This window comes from Penicillium concentricum (assembly GCF_028827145.1).
Source record: "Penicillium concentricum strain IBT 3081 chromosome Unknown utg000003l_segment0_segment0, whole genome shotgun sequence".
Lineage (NCBI taxonomy): Eukaryota > Fungi > Ascomycota > Eurotiomycetes > Eurotiales > Aspergillaceae > Penicillium > Penicillium concentricum.
The window spans coordinates 1,144,315-1,164,042 of record NW_026622756.1 but is presented as its reverse complement, the minus strand read 5'-3'; the positions used below and the strand labels follow the sequence as shown (position 1 = coordinate 1,164,042).

The following is a 19,728-nucleotide window of genomic DNA, read 5'->3' as shown; positions in this document are numbered from 1 at the left end:
AAAGTATGGAACGACGTGATACATCCACCAGACACTCCAATGGAAAGACATGCGGCAAAAGGGGCATGTTGAAACATAATAATCTGGAGTCTGACATCTCCGAGCCTTAGTGTTTAGATCTTGGCAATTGGTCTAGTCTACACTGGAATGTGTTCATATTAACATTATATTATCATTTAAAGTAGACTAGATACACTAGATACACTAGATACACCATATATAAGTTATAGTAACATAACTGTGTAGTTCTAATTACTATGAACCTCTAAGCGGATATATCAAGCGCCGACACCTTAACGTTTCAATTAAAAGGACCAAAGGTAACCAAGGCCAATTAGAGTGATTACCGCTAATGTTCAAGGTTTGTATGTGGCAAGAAGAGGACGAAGAGCTGATAGGCCACGGCTGTTTGTCTGGAAATATCCAGGCGATTTCTCGGCTGAAAAAGAGTCTGGAATGTTAGAAATATAACGTGGCGAACTACTCTCGTGGTATCCGTTTCCGATCACCAGATCTCTCCAGTTTAAGGTACTTGGACACAAGTACCAACTTATACAGATATACCTGTGACAGTACATAGTTTCATGTACCCCTCACATTGTGATCGTGAAACCAGTTCTCACGGAGATCATACCCAAAACTGATATTGAAGATGTTGAAATGACAGTGTCATCTCGAGGTACATCCATCACATCCATCACATCTTATCACATTTATCTAAATAAATACTTCACACCCCATCTATTGTAGATCACTACCCACAAAAGCACAAACACCAGACCATCTAAAGATCACCATCGCACAGTCCAGAATATTAGTGTTCCCCGCGAACCCCTGTGGGACCGAATGATAATCCGGAGCAATCCCTCGATCACGGGAGTACAAACCATGCCAAGCGTGTCTTGGAGAATGAACTGAACAGCTGAAGAGAACTATATCACCTGTTCCCACCGAAGACGTACAAGATTAAAGAAGATGTACAATGACAAGGATAAACCTGGTTTGGATATCACATTACATTACAGTAGCTAAGAGTTAAAAAATAGTTAAAAAAGAAAAAGGAAAATGGCTATATGCAAGACGATCATGTCTCATCTAGGGATCCTCCCGAACAGTACCTAAAGTAGGAAAAAGCAAAGAGATAGGAAAAAAAAAAGTAACAAAAGAATATTCCTAGACACAAAGAAAATCATCACCGCTTAGAAACTATGTACAGACCGGGCAGAACAGATCGGGCAAATGGTCGTGCCGAAACGCGGTTTCAGCAGGTCGGGCTCCCGCGCTAATGGCGTTCGTCACGCAGCGTCGGTGGTAGAGGTGTCGACAGGCGAAAACGACAACGGGTTCTGGTATACTCTCTGAAACTGTAGCAGTGCTAGATCCAGCTCCGGGGTCGATGTGGTCATGGTCGTGATCATGGTCAGCGTTCGCACCAGGCATACCACGAGTGCCATCACGATGAGCGTGGACATGCGCATGAGCACCCACATCCAGACGGGACGGATGACCGACTCCGACATCAGCAGCCTTGCCCTTCCCGCGCTCAGACGGGTTATAGCTATCCTCATTACGTCTCGCAATGCGGCGGGCATGGTCTTCAGCGCGTCGCGCTTCCCATGCGGACCAATGCGCGTCGCCGACGCTGGGCCCCCAGATGCGGCCGCGGCAGATCTCGCAGACGTGTCCGCGGGGTCGCCAGCCGTGTTGGCGTAGACGGGAGACTTCGTCGACGTGGATGAAGAGGTCGCGGTCGAGCATGCCGTTTGCGAGGGTTAAGAGGGATTTCTCGTAGGAGTAGGCGGAGAAGATGGAGGCTAGCACGGCGCGCAGCTCGAGGAGGGAGGGGGACCAGCTTGCGGCGCGGGTGAGGAATGCGCGTAGGATGCGGAGGAAGGACATGTCTGTTCTTTCGGTTGTGGTCGGGCTGCTTTTTACTGTGCTTGCTAGGAGGGCTGTGAAGACTTGCTGGACGAGGGTGCGGAAGGAGGTTGTTAGGCGGTCGCTTTCGCCGAGGGAGGTTGCTAGTTGGGTGTTGTCTCCTTGTATGAAGGCAAAGACGTTGCTTGCGATGCGGACCACGGCTTCAATGTGGTCGAGCCAGAGGAGTTCGTCGAAGGCGAGAGGCTGGTCGAGGGTTGGCGCATTGCGTTTGCCGTTGGCACTGCCTGTGCGCGACTGCTTGGCTGTCTTACTTTGGCCCTGGCAGAGCCATGTTCCGACGCCCGCATACTTGTTCAGGGATTCGATCAGGTCGTCGATTGCCTCGGCGGTAGTCGCTGAGTCGGGGCTCTCGCGCACGCTCTGGAGGATGCCTACTAGACCGGATTCGAGGGTGCTTAGGTGTGCGACAAGACGGTCAAGGGCCTCGCGGACTTGGCCCTGTCGGGCGAGGAGGATGACGGCAGCATCGATGGCTCCGCTTTCCTCGATGTACGGAAGCAGTTCGTTCAGGTGGACGTCACCGACTCGCAATCTATCGACAAAGTCTGCGACATGAGAGGGGTTGTATTTGCACAAGAGCTGCACGTAGCGCTCAATCATCCAGTTCTCAATACTGGGCGAAGATTGGGTGTCCGCAGTTTGAGTCTGCGGTTCGACCAGAATCAGCAAGTACTGATACTGTTTCTGGGGATCATCTTCTAGAGCCCGCAAAAACGTAGAGTGTGTTTCAGGGGCCAGGTCTTGCATCGTCTGTGCAGCGTGCGTCACGTCAATTTCGGCGATCTCCCGTGCATGCTCCTTAACTACATCCACTACATCGCGTCTCTGTTTCTTGCCAAGCCCAGAGCCTGGACGGAGGCAGTCATGCAGGCAGGTGAAGATGGCATCGCGGTCATTCGGATCCTCCAGATAAGTCATAACCAACAGGGAATATTGTTTCTCTGAACGGTAGGTCGACTTGAGAATCCGGAAAAAGCGTGCCTCTTTAAACAGAGCAATCATCGTCTGAATGTCCGGTGGGTGGTAAAAAGACAGCAAATACTCCGCACTCAACTCGCAATCGTCTGCCATTTCCTGCTCGGGATATTGGCACACACGGACCAGAACCTGATGGAGGATCGTGCCGGAAAGGAGAATATACTGGGGGTATTTGGGAAGATTGCGCGCAACAAACATATCCAGGTAGATGGTATCAAAAGGCGTGAAAAAATCGTCGCTCATGACTTGCAGTAAGATGCTGATGAGGTATTGTCGATTGATCGACATGCCCGACGTAGAGACATCCTCGCCCTCAGGCTCATTGAGGAAGCTGTCCTCGAATGCCTCGTTGAGCATGCTCATGAAGCTGGAAGCATCGAACTTGAGCATGGCTCGAAGTTGAGAGAAGGACTCTGCCCCGTTGGTATCTCCAGGTACTGTACCGGTCCCACGGCCTGAGAAGAGGAATTGGTACAAATCTGTTTTGGCTCGCGTGGCTTCAGTCTCATCCATGTCATCTCCGGTGGGATAGACGCGACCCGTCAATATAAATGACAAATAGGGGAACATTTTCATCGCATTGCTCTGCTGTCTCATTTCAATCACGTAGTCACCGTTGACTAAGGGCTCGGGTTGAGAAGGAATAAGCTGTAGTAACTCTTCCAGTGGTCCGACATAATCCATCAAACAGCGGTTCCATACATATATAAAGGCGTCGTAAAGATTGTGCTGCTTACACAGCGTTGTGACTTGATCGATGTCCATTGTGGTGGTATCAAGCAGACAGATGATCTCCTCCAAGCGACCGGCCGAGTGAGTTCTAATGAAATGGTTAATTAAAGCTTTGACCGCGGTCGGAGGTAGTGATCGCAGAGTTCCATCAACGATGCGTGGTTCGAGGGCATCCAGGAAAATGCCCGCCGAATCGTGCTCCTCGTACCAGTTGAAGACTTCCTCCCAGAGGAACTCTTCGTCGGCCATGTGGATACAAGCCGCGATAGAAACTTCTGCTAGCTCCTCCAGCTGCTGGTTCTCAAGTCGGCCGTTGCTTGCTTCGGAGTTTCGACCAAAAGCATATTTGAGGGATGCGGAGATCATTTCCAAAAGCTTTTCTTGCACAATGGGCTGTCTCAAAACATCCTCTTCCGGAAGCCCAACCGTCAGCTTTTCCGACTCCCCCGTATAGTAGGAAGTGGCTAGTCGAATGGCCCCAATGAAATCACCGGCCTCCATAAGCGCCAGCAAGCGATCAGCCCAATTTGATAGATTGCCTACCAAGGCTTCGTTATAACCAAGCAAGAACAAGCGCCCCTTATAAGAACGAAAACTCATATGGAATGCATCTGCTACTACTCCGTGCATAGAGTCGTCCTCTTCGTCAAGCTGTTCAACTAGTGAATGAAGCTGTGACGAGAAGAGATCGGTGTGATATATGTGTCTATTGGCGAGATCGACCGAGTCGGTCACATGCATAGAATAATCCTCGATGATCAGAAGCCGCTGCGTTATTGTAAACACAGCTAGTACCGAACGACTGAGCCACTGAACCGCCACAATAGCTTCATCTGCTCTCCATCTGCTCCGCGCTCTGAAGACAAGGCTGGGAGGCTTGTCTTTGTCTGCAGGTTCGTCTGACTCGGCCTCTGAGACTTCAAGCACGGTCAAAACATTTGACCAGCAGTAGACAAGCTTCGTGTTTGAAGTTTGGGTGTCTTTGCCCTTCAGTCGAATGGCTGGAAACCATGCCAAGGCGCCAGTCATAGCACTATGAGCGGGAACTTCTTTAGGTCTTGGCGCTTTGTGTTGGGTTTGTGCCACTGGTGTGGTGGACACAATAACAAGAAGATAGGGGGTCAACATAGCAACGAGACCTAAAGAATCAGTGGATTGCTCTACGTTGCCGAGTGGCAGAGCAGAGAAAGCAAGAACAGAGCTAGGCTTCCGCCGCTTGGTCTCTGTCGTTGCCTGGGGATATCGACCGAGGATTCGAGTCGTCTTGACTGTTCGCCCCACTGCACCCATTCCTCTTGTTGCTAGGTGTGAGAATGACATGCCCCGTGTGTCAGCCGAGACCAGCGCGGTTCGTCTGGTGCCAAGAAACCCGATATGAATGACCGCGGATCCTGAAAGATGGCCATCAGATATTCGAGTCTCGACTTGATTGGCCGGAATTGGCGGAATATGAAGGAAAGGCTTTGCTGAGCGCGAAATCTCCCAGGTGAAGATATCGCCCGAGTCATGCCCCCCGGCAACCGTAGTATGGTCTGCGGAAAGTGCTAGAGATGTAACAGCACCGCATTCAACGGCTAGATGATCATCAGTACAATGGGACAGAGGGTGTGTACATCTTTTGACGAACCTGGTGTGCCCGTTCCAATAATAGTCTTCAAGCTTTGCTGATAATCGAACACGAGAATGATACCCTTGGATGTACCTATCACAATAGACGTGGAGACTGCAAGGCAAGTCGGCCGTCCGAAATTGCGCTTCCCGATTTCGGAAAATGCCTGCCCAGTGATCTTCCGCAGCTTTGTCCATCGCACCACATCCCAGGGCCCCTGGACCGGTTCGGCTTCTGTCTCTGGGGTATAGGAAACCTGGCTGGTTATCGAAGATTGCCGGGAGTGGAGATGCGCTAGGAATGGCGAGCCGGCTCTAGACACACTTTGCGGCGATGAGGATAATCGGGACTGGAAGCGAAGGTCAAAGGGGCGACGGGCCGGGCTCGGGCTGACTCGCGGAGATCCGCGGAGCGCGAGAGCACTGCTACTCAGGGAGGATGGAATAGAGCCCTGTGATCAATCAGCTATCTATCCAGGTTATGCGCCAATCGTACCACTAACATGTAGCGATGGGGAATCGTCGGGGTTTGACCCTGTTCCATCCACGCTCCCTGTCGCGGTCCAGTCTGCATGTCGCGGCGGAGGGGTTTCTGGGAATTTGAAATCATTCTGTCCCACTGTCTTCTCGGAATCGTGGTCCTCCGTATCGTCTATCGTGTCTAATTCCTCTTCCGCTGGTGCCTGCGGGGAAGGTAATGTTTGGTCGAGGGCGCCATGGTCGGGTTGTTGAGGATCGTCTGCCTGGCCCAGGTCAAGCTCGTCCTCGCGCGACCAATCCTCACTGCCCTCAGCCATTGAGCTCATAAGCGAGATCTCCGAATGACCATTGCTCCCCGTTATGTAGCTTTGGTGGAGACGAGACCAAATCAGCGATGGCGTGTTATGGGAGGGTGATTGTGGAGTTGATCGGGAGGTTCTTTCGGAGAGGGAGGTTACAAGGTAGTACAATATAGATCGAAGGCGTGGAGTGTCGAGCTCGAGTATGAACACAGTGGAGAATGAGAGTTGAGAGCTCCGTTACCTGGGTCGGGGCCGTGTTAGGGGCCGAACACCAGCCACAGTGGCTGCCAGGTACAATACTCTATACACTTTCACCCTTTCACAACTACATATGTGTACGATAGGTATTTAAAAAATATTTTCCTATGTTTTCTCTGATTGAATTTGCTTTCTTATTTTTCTACCTTGAACCCATCGTGGCCGATGAATACTTGGGTAGTGAGGTGATCACACCATTTGCGTAAGCTGCGTATAAACAACCTTCAAGATATTTAGAGGGTTTAAATATAAAGATTTAATGCTAAATAAATGCTTCCGTATTTCATGACGACTATTTACCTAGTTAGGTCTTTGAACAAGGATGTGTTCTCGGCTCTCTGGGACCGAGACATGGAATGTCTTGCCATACTCTCTTGAGTCTTGATTCTCCTTTTATAGTCATACGAAAAGCAGGTAGATGTATATACGAGTTTGGTAGGTAGCTTTTGTACATAAGCTACAAAGACTACAAAACATATCTGTGCTGATCATATGGACATAAAGCAGTTATGTGTAGTTCTCTCGAGAGTATATATTCATCGAAATCCGAAAGATCGAAACTAGCCCTATATCGTAGTACGGTTGGGGTTCGTCAAAAACTAACTGATATATGTAGCTAGCAAAAAATACCAGCTCATCTGGGTTAGACTTTGCCATCTCTGAGGGCTGTACTAGACTGAAGCCCAGTGGAAGAGGGGATCGCTCGATAGACACTCCATCGCCGCCCGTTCCAAAACCCATCGCAATCTCCAGCATGGATCTGGCGATGTAGAATCAGACGGAGGGTTAGGCATTATCCAGCAAATGCCAGGAAATGCATCGAAACGCACGTCGAATGACTGAAGGTCTCCAAGTGGCCCAAAGTTCGCAAAAGGCTTTGCTGACTTGATATCAGATACAAGAAGATCTACTCCCCACCCAGGTCGGAACGAAGCCCAATCACACTCGCGGAACATTGTTGCGATCATGCCCTCCGCATACTGCTTGTCCATGCGTCCGGATGCTTCCTGAAGAGTCTGGACAACGTTGCAGATACGCCATATATCTTCCGGCCCTACTGGACTGAGAGGCTCTGGTACATGAATATTTTGCAAGGCTTCAGGCGGAGGATGCGCAGAGCCATCACACGGGCTTTGGTTTGCCACGATGACATTGCCCATATATCCCCGACGTAAATTGAGTGCCTTTCGGAGATTTTCCACGACGAACATCGTGGATGAGAGTTCCGGCTTATCGGGGAAAGCTTTCGAGCGGGCTCGACTGCTACATATGCTCACTAGTGCGGTGACGACCAGATTCGGCGAAAGGGACATCTCCGGAAGATCCTTCTTGTATTTCTCATGAAGAGACTGCAAAACCGAATTGCAGGCGTCGTGCAGCATTTTTATCTTTCGGCCATCGAGTACATGAGGAATACTGATGGGCACTTGGTTAGAATCTGGGGGTACTTCATCTTCGCTTGTTTGTGGAGGAAATTTCGTCCATGGAAGATCCTGCGGTGTGGCTGTAGATGCAATTTCTTCGATATGCTTCCTTGTTTCCTCTTGTGCAAGTGACGTTGTGAATGACCCGGGAGCATTTAGATCACGACAGTACGCGCCCAAAGTAGAGATAAATGCAAAAGCCCCTGACCCATCCATTACACGGTGATCAAGGCACAGAGCTAGATGCAACTCGTTCCCTATCACATTGGCCTTCAACCGTAATACAGGAGAAGGGTTAGGTGGAGGGGAGACGATTTGGAATGGCGTCAAGGCAGTGTTGAATTTCCCGTCCACAGTGAGAGCAGTGGACTCTATATGATGTTGAGTGACCAGAATATGGCACTCTTCAAGCTCAGCAGCAGTAGCAGGCCGCACCTGAAGTGCGTTTCTTCTACCATTGCGCTGGGTAGATGGTACCACCATCCCAGCCAGGAAGGGGAATTTGGAGAGCACACGAGCCATTGCATCCTCCATTCGCTGGAGCGCCTGTACACGATCTTTGTCAGTCAAACTAAATGCAAGAGATAGATTAAGGTGCACTGGAGGCAAAAAATGGTCCAATGAAGTAAGGTTGTAGGGTTGAAACATGTTTGCGGAATTCAAATACACGAAATTTGAGGTCCTTTCAAATTGTAATGATAAAGCACAATGATAAAAAGAATGTGAGATCTCAATCTAGCACTTAAATAGTTTTCAAAGACTCAAGTTTGGTCTGATCATGATAACTCGCAACATTTGTTGAGGCCTGATCTATACTCCGTGCTACACTTCCCATGCAGGTATATCTACAAGGGAATGATAGTACCCTTTTTGTGTGACCCCGAGGTCGATGAACAGGATATTATTTATCAGAATACTGAATCATAGTCCATGATCTCGTAGCATTGCCACCGACTAGCCTGTATGATGAGATCACTTATATTACAATTAACTTAAATTGCCCAGTTGGTACTCCATGGAGGGTACTACATGAAGATAATACCTGATTTTTTGTAACATCACTTCGAATGGCCTCAATTGTCAACAAGCGGTGTCAACGTAGTAATCCAATATGAAGGACCTGAACAGACACACGGCATAAGACTAAATAACTTTAAAAGGCATGGATCTTGATTCGGCTTACCAATGAACATCTCAGGCTTCAAAGGGAGTTCCTGCCTGTAATTTAGCACTTGTTATAGCCTAATAGCCTTGAATCCGACATCGGGAAGACCTTTACAGAAATCTTACGTATGTAAGAGGCCTAGTAAGAATAAAGATGAGAAATTGGAGGGACTCAATATCATGATTACAAGGTATCCCGAGTCCTGGAGGGGTCCATAAATTAAGTAATCTCGCATGTGACGGGGCAGTGTACTTGTGAAGATGTGCAAAATAATGTAAGGATATCATCCATCGCATTATATAAACTACCGATCACTGGACTATATTAATGATTATAAGATCCGATATCATCTCCATATATCTAGGTTCCAATTGTATCAATCATGCAACGAGTCTAGTCTAATTCAAGCAGCGATCATCCATGTGCATGAAGCATGACTGTAACTGACTCTAAGCAGTAAATCGAAACGTGTATATTGGGGACTGAACGGGATGAACCCTTCTCATGATGTCCCGTGGCAGCACTGAAGTCTATCGCACTAGAAAAGGACAGACCATTGATGTTTGATTCCAAAAAATTTCGGCCCTCCCGAATCGTTCCCCACACAGGCTAGTACCAGGGAGACCTGATGCAACACTGAACCTCACCTATGTCAAATTATTTGCATAGACAGAGGAGTTTCTCTAATATCAAATTATCTGGGGCACACTCAAAAGGAATGATGGTGAGCATCGATGAGACCTGCTATTGGTGTGTGGTTGCGGTCACGAGGACACTAGCATATTCTAGTCATCATAATGTTCCATCATTATGGATATAACTCACCAGTGCTATATCTCACACTCAATGTGATGACCATATATGATCACTTATAATATCATTTGGTTTAGGGTTCTAATTTGGTCATCGATCGACATGTGGAATGTAGGAACCGACATGAGCATATCACCCCCACGCGGGCAGCTGATATTACTCTTGCGGGGACCAGCTGCTGCTACTGCGTGACCGGGGACAGCAGATATTTATCACGATATGTACAAGAACAAGAATGAAGTCTTGGAGCATAAAAGGGGAAGAAGCGCCCATTTGCGCCTTCCCGCTCAGAACCAAGTATAGCCTAAAGCGACTCAGAATAAGATGCCTCAAATCTACCAGCGACTGACACATGCAATGCTGAGTGCTCTCTTACTCCTACAGCCTGTGCTCGCAGTGTCAGGACAAGGAACACTAGTACAGCGAGCATCTCAGTCCTCAGTCTCTATATCCTCAACCACTCCCTCGATATCAACCCTAGCCGCAACCTGCAATGGCCGCTCAGAATATTGCACCCGATCCTACTCAAATATCACATTCATAGGCGCTCATGACTCCCCCTTCGTCGGACCCCTACCTCAGCAGAACCAAAACATCGATATAAAAGCCCAACTCGATATGGGAATCCGGTACCTACAAGCTCAAACACATCACTCTATTATTGACAGGAACGTCATAGAGCTGTGCCATACATCATGTCTCCTCGAAGATGCTGGACCTCTCAAATCATTCTTGACGACTATCAAAGATTGGCTGGATGCAAACCCGAACGAAGTCGTCACTCTCCTCTTGACAAACGGAGACTCCGTATCAATCAATGAGTTCGGAGATACTTTCTCCAGCAGCGGGATTTTCAACTATGCCTACGTTCCCTCCGCGAATCCGCTACCAATTGCAGACTGGCCCACACTGGGTGATATGATCTCCAGCGGAAAGAGATTGGTCGTATTCCTGGGTAAAAGCAGCTGTCACAAAGACCTATACCTTGAAACTGACAATTTCCAGACTATGGTGCCGACACTAAAAAGGTGAACTACATCCAAGACGAGTTTGCCTACTATTTTGAGACAGCCTACGACGTAACAGACGCCACTTTCTCGAACTGTAGTATCGACCGGCCCTCTGGCGCCGCCGCTACAGGCCGTATGGGCATTGTCAACCACTTCCTTGATGTCGATGTTTTCGGCATAAAGATTCCAGCTCGACACCAGGCAGGTACTACAAATGCTGCGACTGGGCGTGGTAGTATTGGCGCTCAGGCGGCGCTATGTGCTGGACTGTATGGGCGTGCGCCGAATGTGGTGCTGGCGGACTTTGTGGATAAGGGGGATGTTATTACGGCGCAGAAGAATTTGAATGGGCTCTAGATCGTGTTTTGGGGTCTTGTTGTGAGGTGTTAATTTTTAGCACTATTTAACCACTATAACTATAAGAGTGAGATATCAATCAACAACAGTAAACTCGATAAAATTAGATGACGGGACCATTATAACCGGCCTTCCATCAAATTGGTGAAATTTATGCTACTTTCGAAAGCCATGAAACCATTCCTATCAAGTAATAACTGAAAACGCACACGTCCTTGGCTTCACCATATGACTACGCGGCGCTAAGACAGGAAATATATTAGTAGACAGCCAGTGAATTGCTCGAGTAGAAAAACGCTGAACTATAGATGTAAGAATGGATAAGAATACGCAAGTTGTTGAGATTGAAGAGAAAGGAGCTAGTAGCTGCATACTACATGGAAATAAAAGAGCATCAAAGATCAGATATCAAAAGGTCCGGTCCGGGTGAGACGGGAAAAATCACACCAAACAGATCAGGGAAACCTGGGAAACCTGGGACATGTTGCAATGTGCACTCCACACAAAACGCACTTGTTAAACCCCAAGCGCAATCCATCTAATCAAGCTCATCCTCCTCATGAACGTGATCCGAATCAGGCGAAGAATAGTGAGCGTACAGATGAGACATTAAAACATCAGGATCATCTTCGCGCGCGGTGATCATGAAGCAAGGGGACTTGCGGACCTCTTCAGAGACGTTGGCGTAGATAAGACCAATTGCACAGTCGCGCATGCGCTGGTACCACAGGTACAGGTTGTGACCAGGGGTTAGTGGCTGAAGCTCAGCAGTCACAATAGGCCACACCGAGTGCTGACGGAAGAGCAGGCGCATGGCGGCCAACCAAGGCTGCCAGTTCTCGTTGCCAGTGAGAGGGGTGACTTCGATGGGGATGAAGTGCTTGTCGTGGGAAGTGTTCATGAAGAATCTCACATGCTTCGCGGTTCTGGCTTGCTCGGCGATGTTTTCAACCAGCGAGGGCACAGTGGAGATATCATCGTCGCTGTCGGGGACGCCGTATGGGAAGACGAAGCGGTCCAGGTCGGCGGCAGAGAAGGTGGCAGAGACGGGGTTGCTTGGTCGCTGCACCCTTGGATTGGCCTTGGGGATGTCCTCCATCTTGACCTTGGGAGGGGAAGACTCTGTATCCGTGTTAGAGGGGAGAAACATCCATTCCCAACGTCCGTTTTGAGAAGAGAAGGTGGGATTGTCGGTTGGATTGGAACCAGGATGGGGACAGGGAGACAAGGTCATGTCGTCCTCAGTGCAGGGAAATTGGTTCGGAGAAAGACTGAGATCATCGGCAAACTCACTCTTTGTGCTCTTGGCATTTCCGTTGGCCGTATCGTTGGCGGGGGTAGCGGAAGACTCTGTAGTCTTGTTGTTAGAGGCAAGATAATACCAGTCCCAGCGTCCATTTCGGGAAACAAAGATAGGGTAGCCGGTGGGCTCAGAAGTGGGAGCGTGGCATAAGGTAAGATCATCCTCGGTGCATGGGAATGGGACTGGGTATGGGACAGGAGTCAAGTCAATACTGTACTCACTCTCCTTCTCATCATTGGCGACAGGAGCGGGAGTGGGGGAAGACATCTCAGATTTGATATCTGCACCAGAGGCATGGTTAGAACCTGTATATTGTGTAGGGCGATGGAGGAAAGCCCGTTGAGGCTCTGTTGATTGATTCCAATACTTACTTGGGGTAGAGGGCTCCACCTTGGGGGTTCCTGGGGAGCTGTTGTTAACTTGTTTTTGGATGGCTGAGTGTATACCTTTTTGCTTCTTTCTGATGGGCGAAGATGATGGATGAGGGGATAAAGCATGCAACATACCTTTCTTGGCACCCCTATGAGAGGAAGGCTTGTTGGGCATGATGGCGATGAAGAAGTTGATGAAACTGAGAGATGGCAGAGAAGACAAAATTTAAGGGGAGAAAGAGAATGTGGGAAGGAGATTGATGCGTTGCGTTTGCTGGAAAACGTTTGTAGGCAACCGGAAACTCTTTATATGCGACCGCCAGATTCCATGAGACAGCGTAGCTATATGACATAAAATACACAAGAAAAAGGTCTCTACATCGTGATGATTCCATTGTTCATGTATAGAAATTGGACACAGCGTAGAAACCATGAAGAAAGAGATATTTACCATGAAACAAACCTCCTGAAACAACCTGTCTGAGACATGACAGGCAGACGCCCATTTGCAGCGAAACTAGCCCTAGAATTGAGGATTGTAATCCACAACAGGAACTGTAGTATCATCCAAACTGACAGAGCCAGGGGTGTCAATGCCAGCGTACTTATTGAGCCATCCCAAGACCTGTTGGTGCCAGACGAGACTGTTTTCCTTGTTGATGACCCTGTTTTAATGGTATTGAGTTAGCTTGATTGACTCTTTGATGATTCATTCCCATTCAAAAGCAGTAAGTGTGCTTACCAATGATTTTCATCGGGGAAGTTGAGCAGACGGCTTGGAACACCTAGTTCTTGCAAGACATTGAAAAGCGCCAAACCCTCAGAGATGGGAAGGCGATAATCCAAATCACTGTGAATGAGGAGCTGTGGGGTAGAGAACTGCTTAATGTGCTCTGGAGCCGATGGGTCCCACCGGCGATAGTTGTCTCGGTTGTCCCAGAACGTGCCGTTGAACTTTGGAAGAATTAGTATACGAATCGAGAAAATACCACCAAGATACATACCTCATGCTCCATGAACCACAGTTCCTCAGTTGAGACCTTTGCATCGGCTACAAATGTGCCATCGTGACTGGCCAGCGCTTTGAACTCGCGGCCCAGAGGATTACCCTGGATCCAGTTGATCATGAAGCCACCGTAGCTGGCGCCAGCTGCCACGCTGCGATCGGTATCAACAAAGTCAAAGTTATCCCGGACATACTCAAAGCATTTAACCAAGTCATCGTAAGGATAGCTTCCTGTGGATCGTTAGAAGGTAAGAATGGGAACGAGTGGCAGGAATGACATACCCCAATTGTTCGCAATCTCGTCCGTGAGTTTATCACCAAATCCAGTGCTACCAGTCGGGTTGGATGCGACAACCACATATCCTTGATCGGCAAAGACCTTGGGGTTCCAACGGCTGCTCCAGGAGTCAGCCCAGGAGCCCTGAGGACCACCGTGAATCAAGAACATGAGCGGGTACGACTTTGACTTGTCAAAGTTCGAGGGGTAAACAATCCAGGAATGAATCTATAACGTTAACGTCTCTTCAGTTCCGCGGGAAAACGATAGACTTACATCTGTCCAGTTGCCCTTATAGTAGAATTCATCAACGTCCGATGGGCCAAGGCTCTTCAAGGCGGGGTCAACATCGTTGGCAGAGAAGATAACGTTTGTGACACCCTTGCCAGGTTTCGCGGTGTAAACCGTGCGACTAGTGTGGATAGCAGAGCTAGAAACCAAGTAGTCTCCGTTAGGCAGGCCGTAGTAAGTAGCCACCGAGCCACTGTCGGTGAAGTTCTTAGGCTTGAAATCATTACCAGCATTGGCAGGGAGCAAGAAGAGTCGAGAACGTGCCGAATCCTCGGTGTTCAGAACAAGGTTTTTCCCGTCAGCAGTCCACTTGATAGCACCAGGTGACCGGTCCCAGTTTTTGGCCAAGGTACGAATAGTATCCTTCGAGTCAATGGTGTGAACGTAGACAACACGACGGTCTGACTCGTAAGAGATGTCTTTCATCTGGAGGTATGCAAGGCGACGGCCATCTGGGGAAAAGACAGGACTGCTCGAATCACCCTTGATATCTTTCGGTGTGCCAGGACTGTCTGGGCCATTGATAGCCACAGCCTTCTTGGATCCATCATGGGGAACAACGTAAATGTATGAAGCAGTGTTGTTTGCACGTGGCAATTCAGGCGCCTTGCTCTTGAATGCAACCAATTTTCCGTTGGAGGAGAGGTCATAGTCAGATGAATCGCCGAATGGCGGGTAGGGTGACTCGAGGTTCTTGACTCCTGCGACAAGATTCTTGAGAGATCCACTAGAAGTGTAGCGGGATGTCGCTCCATGTCCGGCTCTCTTCTTCTTCAGAGTTCCCGAGAAGATAGCATTGAATCTCGTTGTGAGCCAGGTATCCCAGTGGCGGACGTAAATACTATCGTAAATACGTGCCGAGCTCAGGGGAGTGGTGGCAAGCTCTGCATTGTATGCCGTTCCATTTGGGTAGGACTCTCCATACACCAAGAAGTTAATGTCTCCAGACTTGGTGATGGCCGTCTTGAGGCCAGAAAGTGGCGCCGGCAGTGAAGCTGCCTTGTAGGCACTGCACAGAAGTTAGGACTGTTTTATCCAAATATGCAGGTAAACTTACGAATTGGCGAAATTAGAGGTATCTGAAACCCAGATCTCAGTACCTCCAGGAATCTCAGAATTAGTGCCGTTGATATACAACAGACCCGAGTCAGTAGACCCCAGCCAAGCCAATTCGGAGACATTGCTGTCATCGGTAAGTTTAGTCACTTTGCCAGTCTCCAAATCCAACAGACTCCACCATGATGATGTTTTATGAGTCTTAAAGGAGTATTCAGAGGTGGAAAAGAATGCAACTTCCTATGTCAGGTTAATAACATTGATCGATATCTCCATACAATAGCGCTACTCACTCCAGATGGATTAGGAACAGCGTCACTCCGTCTCGGAGCCGCGATAAGTTGTCTACAAAGAAAGTCAGCAACCAGCCAAGAAGCACAATGAAACAAGCGGTTTGGAAGATCAGCACTGACTCGGGAGTAAGAGCTACTGCAGAAACGACGATCGACCCAAGGGCCATCGTCAATTGAAACACACGCATATCGACAACCAAGTATGTACCCACACAGCTCAAGAGTAACGTACAGAGTACAAGACGGGCTGCATGCCGAGCCGACACTGAAATATAAGTGTTGCGACTCCGCACGCCCAGTGAGCTAGTAGCCATGGCGGAGAGGGCAATTTGCCGTCGAAGGGGGGCATGTTACATTCCGCGGTGCCAAGAAAGATACGCATGATGTTATTTCCTACTGTAGGCCGTTTCCAAGACACTAGCAAGACGTGATGTCAACAAAGAAAGGCGGGACGCGGGGCCGACGTAGGGGCCAAGCAGGGTCCGGCAGCTTGGTTGCAGCGCCAAGCATCCCGAGCCCCCGGAGTCCGCTGATAACCCGTTGATAGCCGGGATTATGGAATAAGGTCATGATATTAGATGCCGATCAACAGGGGCTTTGTCTTAAAAGGGACGGTTAGATCAAAAGTAAATGAATCAAGTGGTGCCTATGGGTCATCATCCCTGATATCATATAGAGGCAAAGGAAGGCTACAGTGGCACCATGGTAAGCCCTAATGATGTACCCCATCTGAATAGTGGTGCAATTTAGAAAATGCATATGACTGGGAGACGCGGGAATATTAGTATCCAATGAATTCAATTACACTCGCTATAGTTCGCCTGACAAAATCGCTTCAATACTCAAAGTCATCATCCACACCTGCCTTGGTATCCTTGGTGACTGCTTCTTGTTTCCGATACATCTCCGCCACAGCACGGGTGGTAGTAGCCTCGTCTGGTTTCTTATCGTCGCGGGATTTCATATACCGCGGGAAACGTAGAGATACTCCCTTTCCTTGGAACTCATCAGCAGCGGCTTGGTAGCGTGGACTGAGGGTCAGGTCGGCTGTTTTCACTTCCCACACAAGTCTTGGCTCAAACCAAACATCCGGTTGGTCCTTGGGGACGGCCGAGTGAGTGTAAAATGGCTTTGGGCGGTCAATTACTAAAGGAACTAGTGTCTGGTGTAGCTCTTCAAGTAGCACCTCGGAGAAGCCAGTGCCGATGTTACATATGGTCTCATATGTGTCGCTGCTGGGGTTGTAGGCAGCGAGAAGGAAGGCACCATAAACAGAAGTACGTTTTCCACGACCATAGTAGGCACCGAGCACGACAAGATCAAGAGAGTCACCAACTCCGGCGAGGTAATCTTTTTTGACCTGTGTAAAAGTTAGCAACAGTTGTAGTAATCAACAAACAGAGGCACCATACCTTCAGCCAGTTGCGACTCCGTTTACTTGGCTCGTAGCCACTCTCCGCTGTGTCCAACATCTTCACCATAAGACCCTCACAAGAAGCCTTAACACTAGCCTCAAGCAATTCTTGGATCTCATCGAGGACATTGGAGTTGCCATATTGGGCAAACTGGAACTCCCCCTCAACCGGTTGGAAGCATTGATGCATAAGCTCTCGCCGTTCTCGTAGAGATTTCTTCACGCAGGGCTGTTTAAAAGTTAGTGAGAACAACTAGGTATTGCTGAAAGCGATTCGCTGTGCCCCTTTTCTTCTCATCATCCTCGCCATGAATGGGCAGGAACACAGAATCAGGGGGAAGGAGAATAGAGGAAGAAGAGTGACATAGCGAATCGCTCCTATGTAGATATTAAAGAGAAAAATTGCCTTACCTCTCCATTAAAGAAAAGCAGATCGAAGGCGTACACGCAGACCTTGACTTTGACATCTTCCGCTTTGACGTCCTTGCGCTTACGAGTCATCAGTTGTTGGAATGGAAGAACCTTTTTGGCCTCCATATCCCATGCGACAGTCTCACAATCAAGAACGAAGCTCTTAACGTCAGATTTGACCCACGTGTCAAGCTTGCCGAGAACATCAGGATACTTCTTCGAAAGATCTTCCGAGTTGCGGGAGAAGATTGAGGAGAGTCCCTTGCTGTCCTTTTGTAATGTGGCTAAGGCTCCAGGATACTGGTGGATAGATTCCGGAGACACAAAATGGATCTGTGCTCTTTCTCCATCGTATTTATATTCGCAAGTAAATTCCTTCCCTTCGAACCGGTCAAGAACCTCGGTTATAGACTTGGTTGGTTTGGCAAGCATGGGCTTGATAGGAATTCCGGGAGAGAGCTTGCACACTTCGGGCAGCTTGAGGAGACCATGCTCAAGAACGGCAGGAATGATTACTTCGTAGGCAGGAAGCTCGCTGTAGACAGTCTTGAAGATGTTTTCACCTTCGGCCATTTGCTCTGCAGAGGGGATATTATTGCCGGTTGACTCAGCCTCGTGGATCTGGACTGCCCGAGAAACCGCGACAAGAACTGTCTTCTCTGCAAGTCCCAGCCTCAGCTTACCTTCCAAAAAACGAACGATGAATTTCGCTTCGCTGGGTCCGCCCTTGTTCTCGGTGATATCCACACCTTTGCCAACGAGGTCGGCATCAGCCGCAGCCAACAGTTTCTTGATGCCTGAAATCTTTTTGTCCTGAGATCCATGACCCTGAACCTTGGCAATTCCAAGCAGGCCTTCATGTACACCTCGAACAGTCAAAGGCTTGGGCTTGAACATCGTAGGCTGGTTTGACCGACTTTTGGCAGCAACCAGTCCCAGGTCTCCAATTTCCCGTTGATCGGCTTTGATGACGGCAAGGCTGCGGCCGGTACATTCACCAATAGCTTTCATGATCAGTGACTCTCCGATGCCCAGTTCAATTCCGGCATAATCGGCGGCCAGTTTATTGATCATCAGCTGAACAGTGGGTAGGAAATCGGCAGGGGTCAGGCGAAGAACCTGGCGGAGGAAAAGAGAACAGTGGTCTGTGATTTCCAAGCGCTTTCTAGTCATCTCTACCAGAGAAAACGTGGTACATAACGCAGCATAAGGAACAGGAGCGCCTGCTTTCCAATCTGGGTATGGATCTTTACCACTGCCTTTCAATTTGGCTTGGAATTTTTCGATTGATTTCTTCGTGAGCTCCGGCTTGAGGTCATCTTCGTCTTCGCTTTCTAATGGGTCCTCCTCTTCTTCCACTGACGGTGACTTCTCTTCAGGAGTAACATCGGCAGGCTTTTTCGTCACTGGCTTTGGTGATGGCGATTCAGCCTTTGGCTTTGTAGACTCGGGCTTCTTCGGGGATGCCGATTGCTTCTTGGCAGCTGGAGAGGCCTTCGCCGAGGCCTTTCGTCGCCTCTTAGAGACAGGCTGAATATCGGAACCATCGCTTTCTTCCGTCTCGGCGCTCTTCTCCCGCTTTACACCCTTCGTTGGCTCTGCTCCATTGAGGGCAGCAGTTGGTGCTGAGTCGGTGGCGTCTTCCACCTTAACTTCGTCGGTGGTACTCTTGGCCTCCACACCGGGAGCTTCATTGCTTGCTGCTTGTCTTCTTCCACCGAAAGCTAATGTGGTTTGCTTCTTCGGCGGTTGGTTCGCGCCCGAGCCGAAAAATCTCCTACAATGAATAAGATGAATTAGCGGAGTGAACCAAAACAATCGCCGATGAAGGCCAGAGTGAAAGGGCGCATGCGCCATCGAATATTGTCGACGCACCCAATCGTCTGCTGTCCATCCCGTACATACCCCAGGGTAGCCTGTTTCCTGCTCTTATCATCAGCCATGATTCGCGATGGTGAGAATGTTATTTTGTTTAAATTGGAATTTTTCTGGGCTGCAAGGCTGGCAGATAGCAAGCTTGTAGACAGCTTCGAGATTGGGGTGGTCAAGAAATTGTGTTGTCCTGCAGATCGTATGCAGAAGCTTGGTCTCGAGCGCGAGAGCGATAAAAGCGCAAGCTCTGGAATCCGCAAAACCCGCATAGGCAATTGTCCCGGAGTCAAATGGGCACGGAATATGGCCCAATATATAGTCCAAGCAGACCAAATCCGCAATTGAAATACCCAAGGCAACACTCGT

General features: G+C 48.9%; 6 protein-coding genes across 6 annotated transcripts; 1 reads left to right on the top strand and 5 right to left on the bottom strand.

Moving 5' to 3' along the window:
• Window positions 1-1,206: 1,206 nt before the first annotated feature.
• Window positions 1,207-6,065, bottom strand: N7517_008273 (CORVET complex membrane-binding subunit VPS8; the record flags this gene model as incomplete). The annotated part of the gene is made up of 3 exons (XM_056726003.1): window positions 1,207-5,225; window positions 5,279-5,711; window positions 5,763-6,065. 3 exons carry the CDS (start codon window positions 6,063-6,065, stop codon window positions 1,207-1,209), a joined length of 4,755 nt encoding a protein of 1,584 aa, XP_056576854.1.
• Window positions 6,066-6,970: 905 nt separating this feature from the next.
• N7517_008272 (uncharacterized protein) lies at window positions 6,971-8,371 on the bottom strand (the record flags this gene model as incomplete). Its single annotated transcript, XM_056726002.1, has 1 exon — window positions 6,971-8,371. One exon carries the CDS (start codon window positions 8,369-8,371, stop codon window positions 6,971-6,973), a length of 1,401 nt encoding a protein of 466 aa, XP_056576853.1.
• A 1,654-nt stretch (window positions 8,372-10,025) lies between these two features.
• N7517_008271 (uncharacterized protein) lies at window positions 10,026-11,068 on the top strand (the record flags this gene model as incomplete). The annotated part of the gene is made up of 2 exons (XM_056726001.1): window positions 10,026-10,656; window positions 10,707-11,068. 2 exons carry the CDS (start codon window positions 10,026-10,028, stop codon window positions 11,066-11,068), a joined length of 993 nt encoding a protein of 330 aa, XP_056576852.1.
• A 538-nt stretch (window positions 11,069-11,606) lies between these two features.
• On the bottom strand, window positions 11,607-12,917 carry N7517_008270 (uncharacterized protein; the record flags this gene model as incomplete). The annotated part of the gene is made up of 3 exons (XM_056726000.1): window positions 11,607-12,652; window positions 12,743-12,772; window positions 12,878-12,917. The coding sequence occupies 3 exons, from the start codon at window positions 12,915-12,917 to the stop codon at window positions 11,607-11,609; spliced, it is 1,116 nt and encodes a 371-aa protein (XP_056576851.1).
• Window positions 12,918-13,265: 348 nt separating this feature from the next.
• On the bottom strand, window positions 13,266-15,853 carry dppV (dipeptidyl peptidase DppV; the record flags this gene model as incomplete). Its single annotated transcript, XM_056725999.1, has 8 exons — window positions 13,266-13,407; window positions 13,485-13,696; window positions 13,747-13,979; window positions 14,031-14,253; window positions 14,302-15,325; window positions 15,374-15,612; window positions 15,666-15,717; window positions 15,786-15,853. The coding sequence occupies 8 exons, from the start codon at window positions 15,851-15,853 to the stop codon at window positions 13,266-13,268; spliced, it is 2,193 nt and encodes a 730-aa protein (XP_056576850.1).
• Window positions 15,854-16,500: 647 nt separating this feature from the next.
• On the bottom strand, window positions 16,501-19,433 carry N7517_008268 (DNA ligase (ATP) CDC9; the record flags this gene model as incomplete). The annotated part of the gene is made up of 4 exons (XM_056725998.1): window positions 16,501-17,025; window positions 17,078-17,308; window positions 17,491-19,267; window positions 19,396-19,433. 4 exons carry the CDS (start codon window positions 19,431-19,433, stop codon window positions 16,501-16,503), a joined length of 2,571 nt encoding a protein of 856 aa, XP_056576849.1.
• Between the last annotated feature and the right edge of the window lie 295 nt (window positions 19,434-19,728).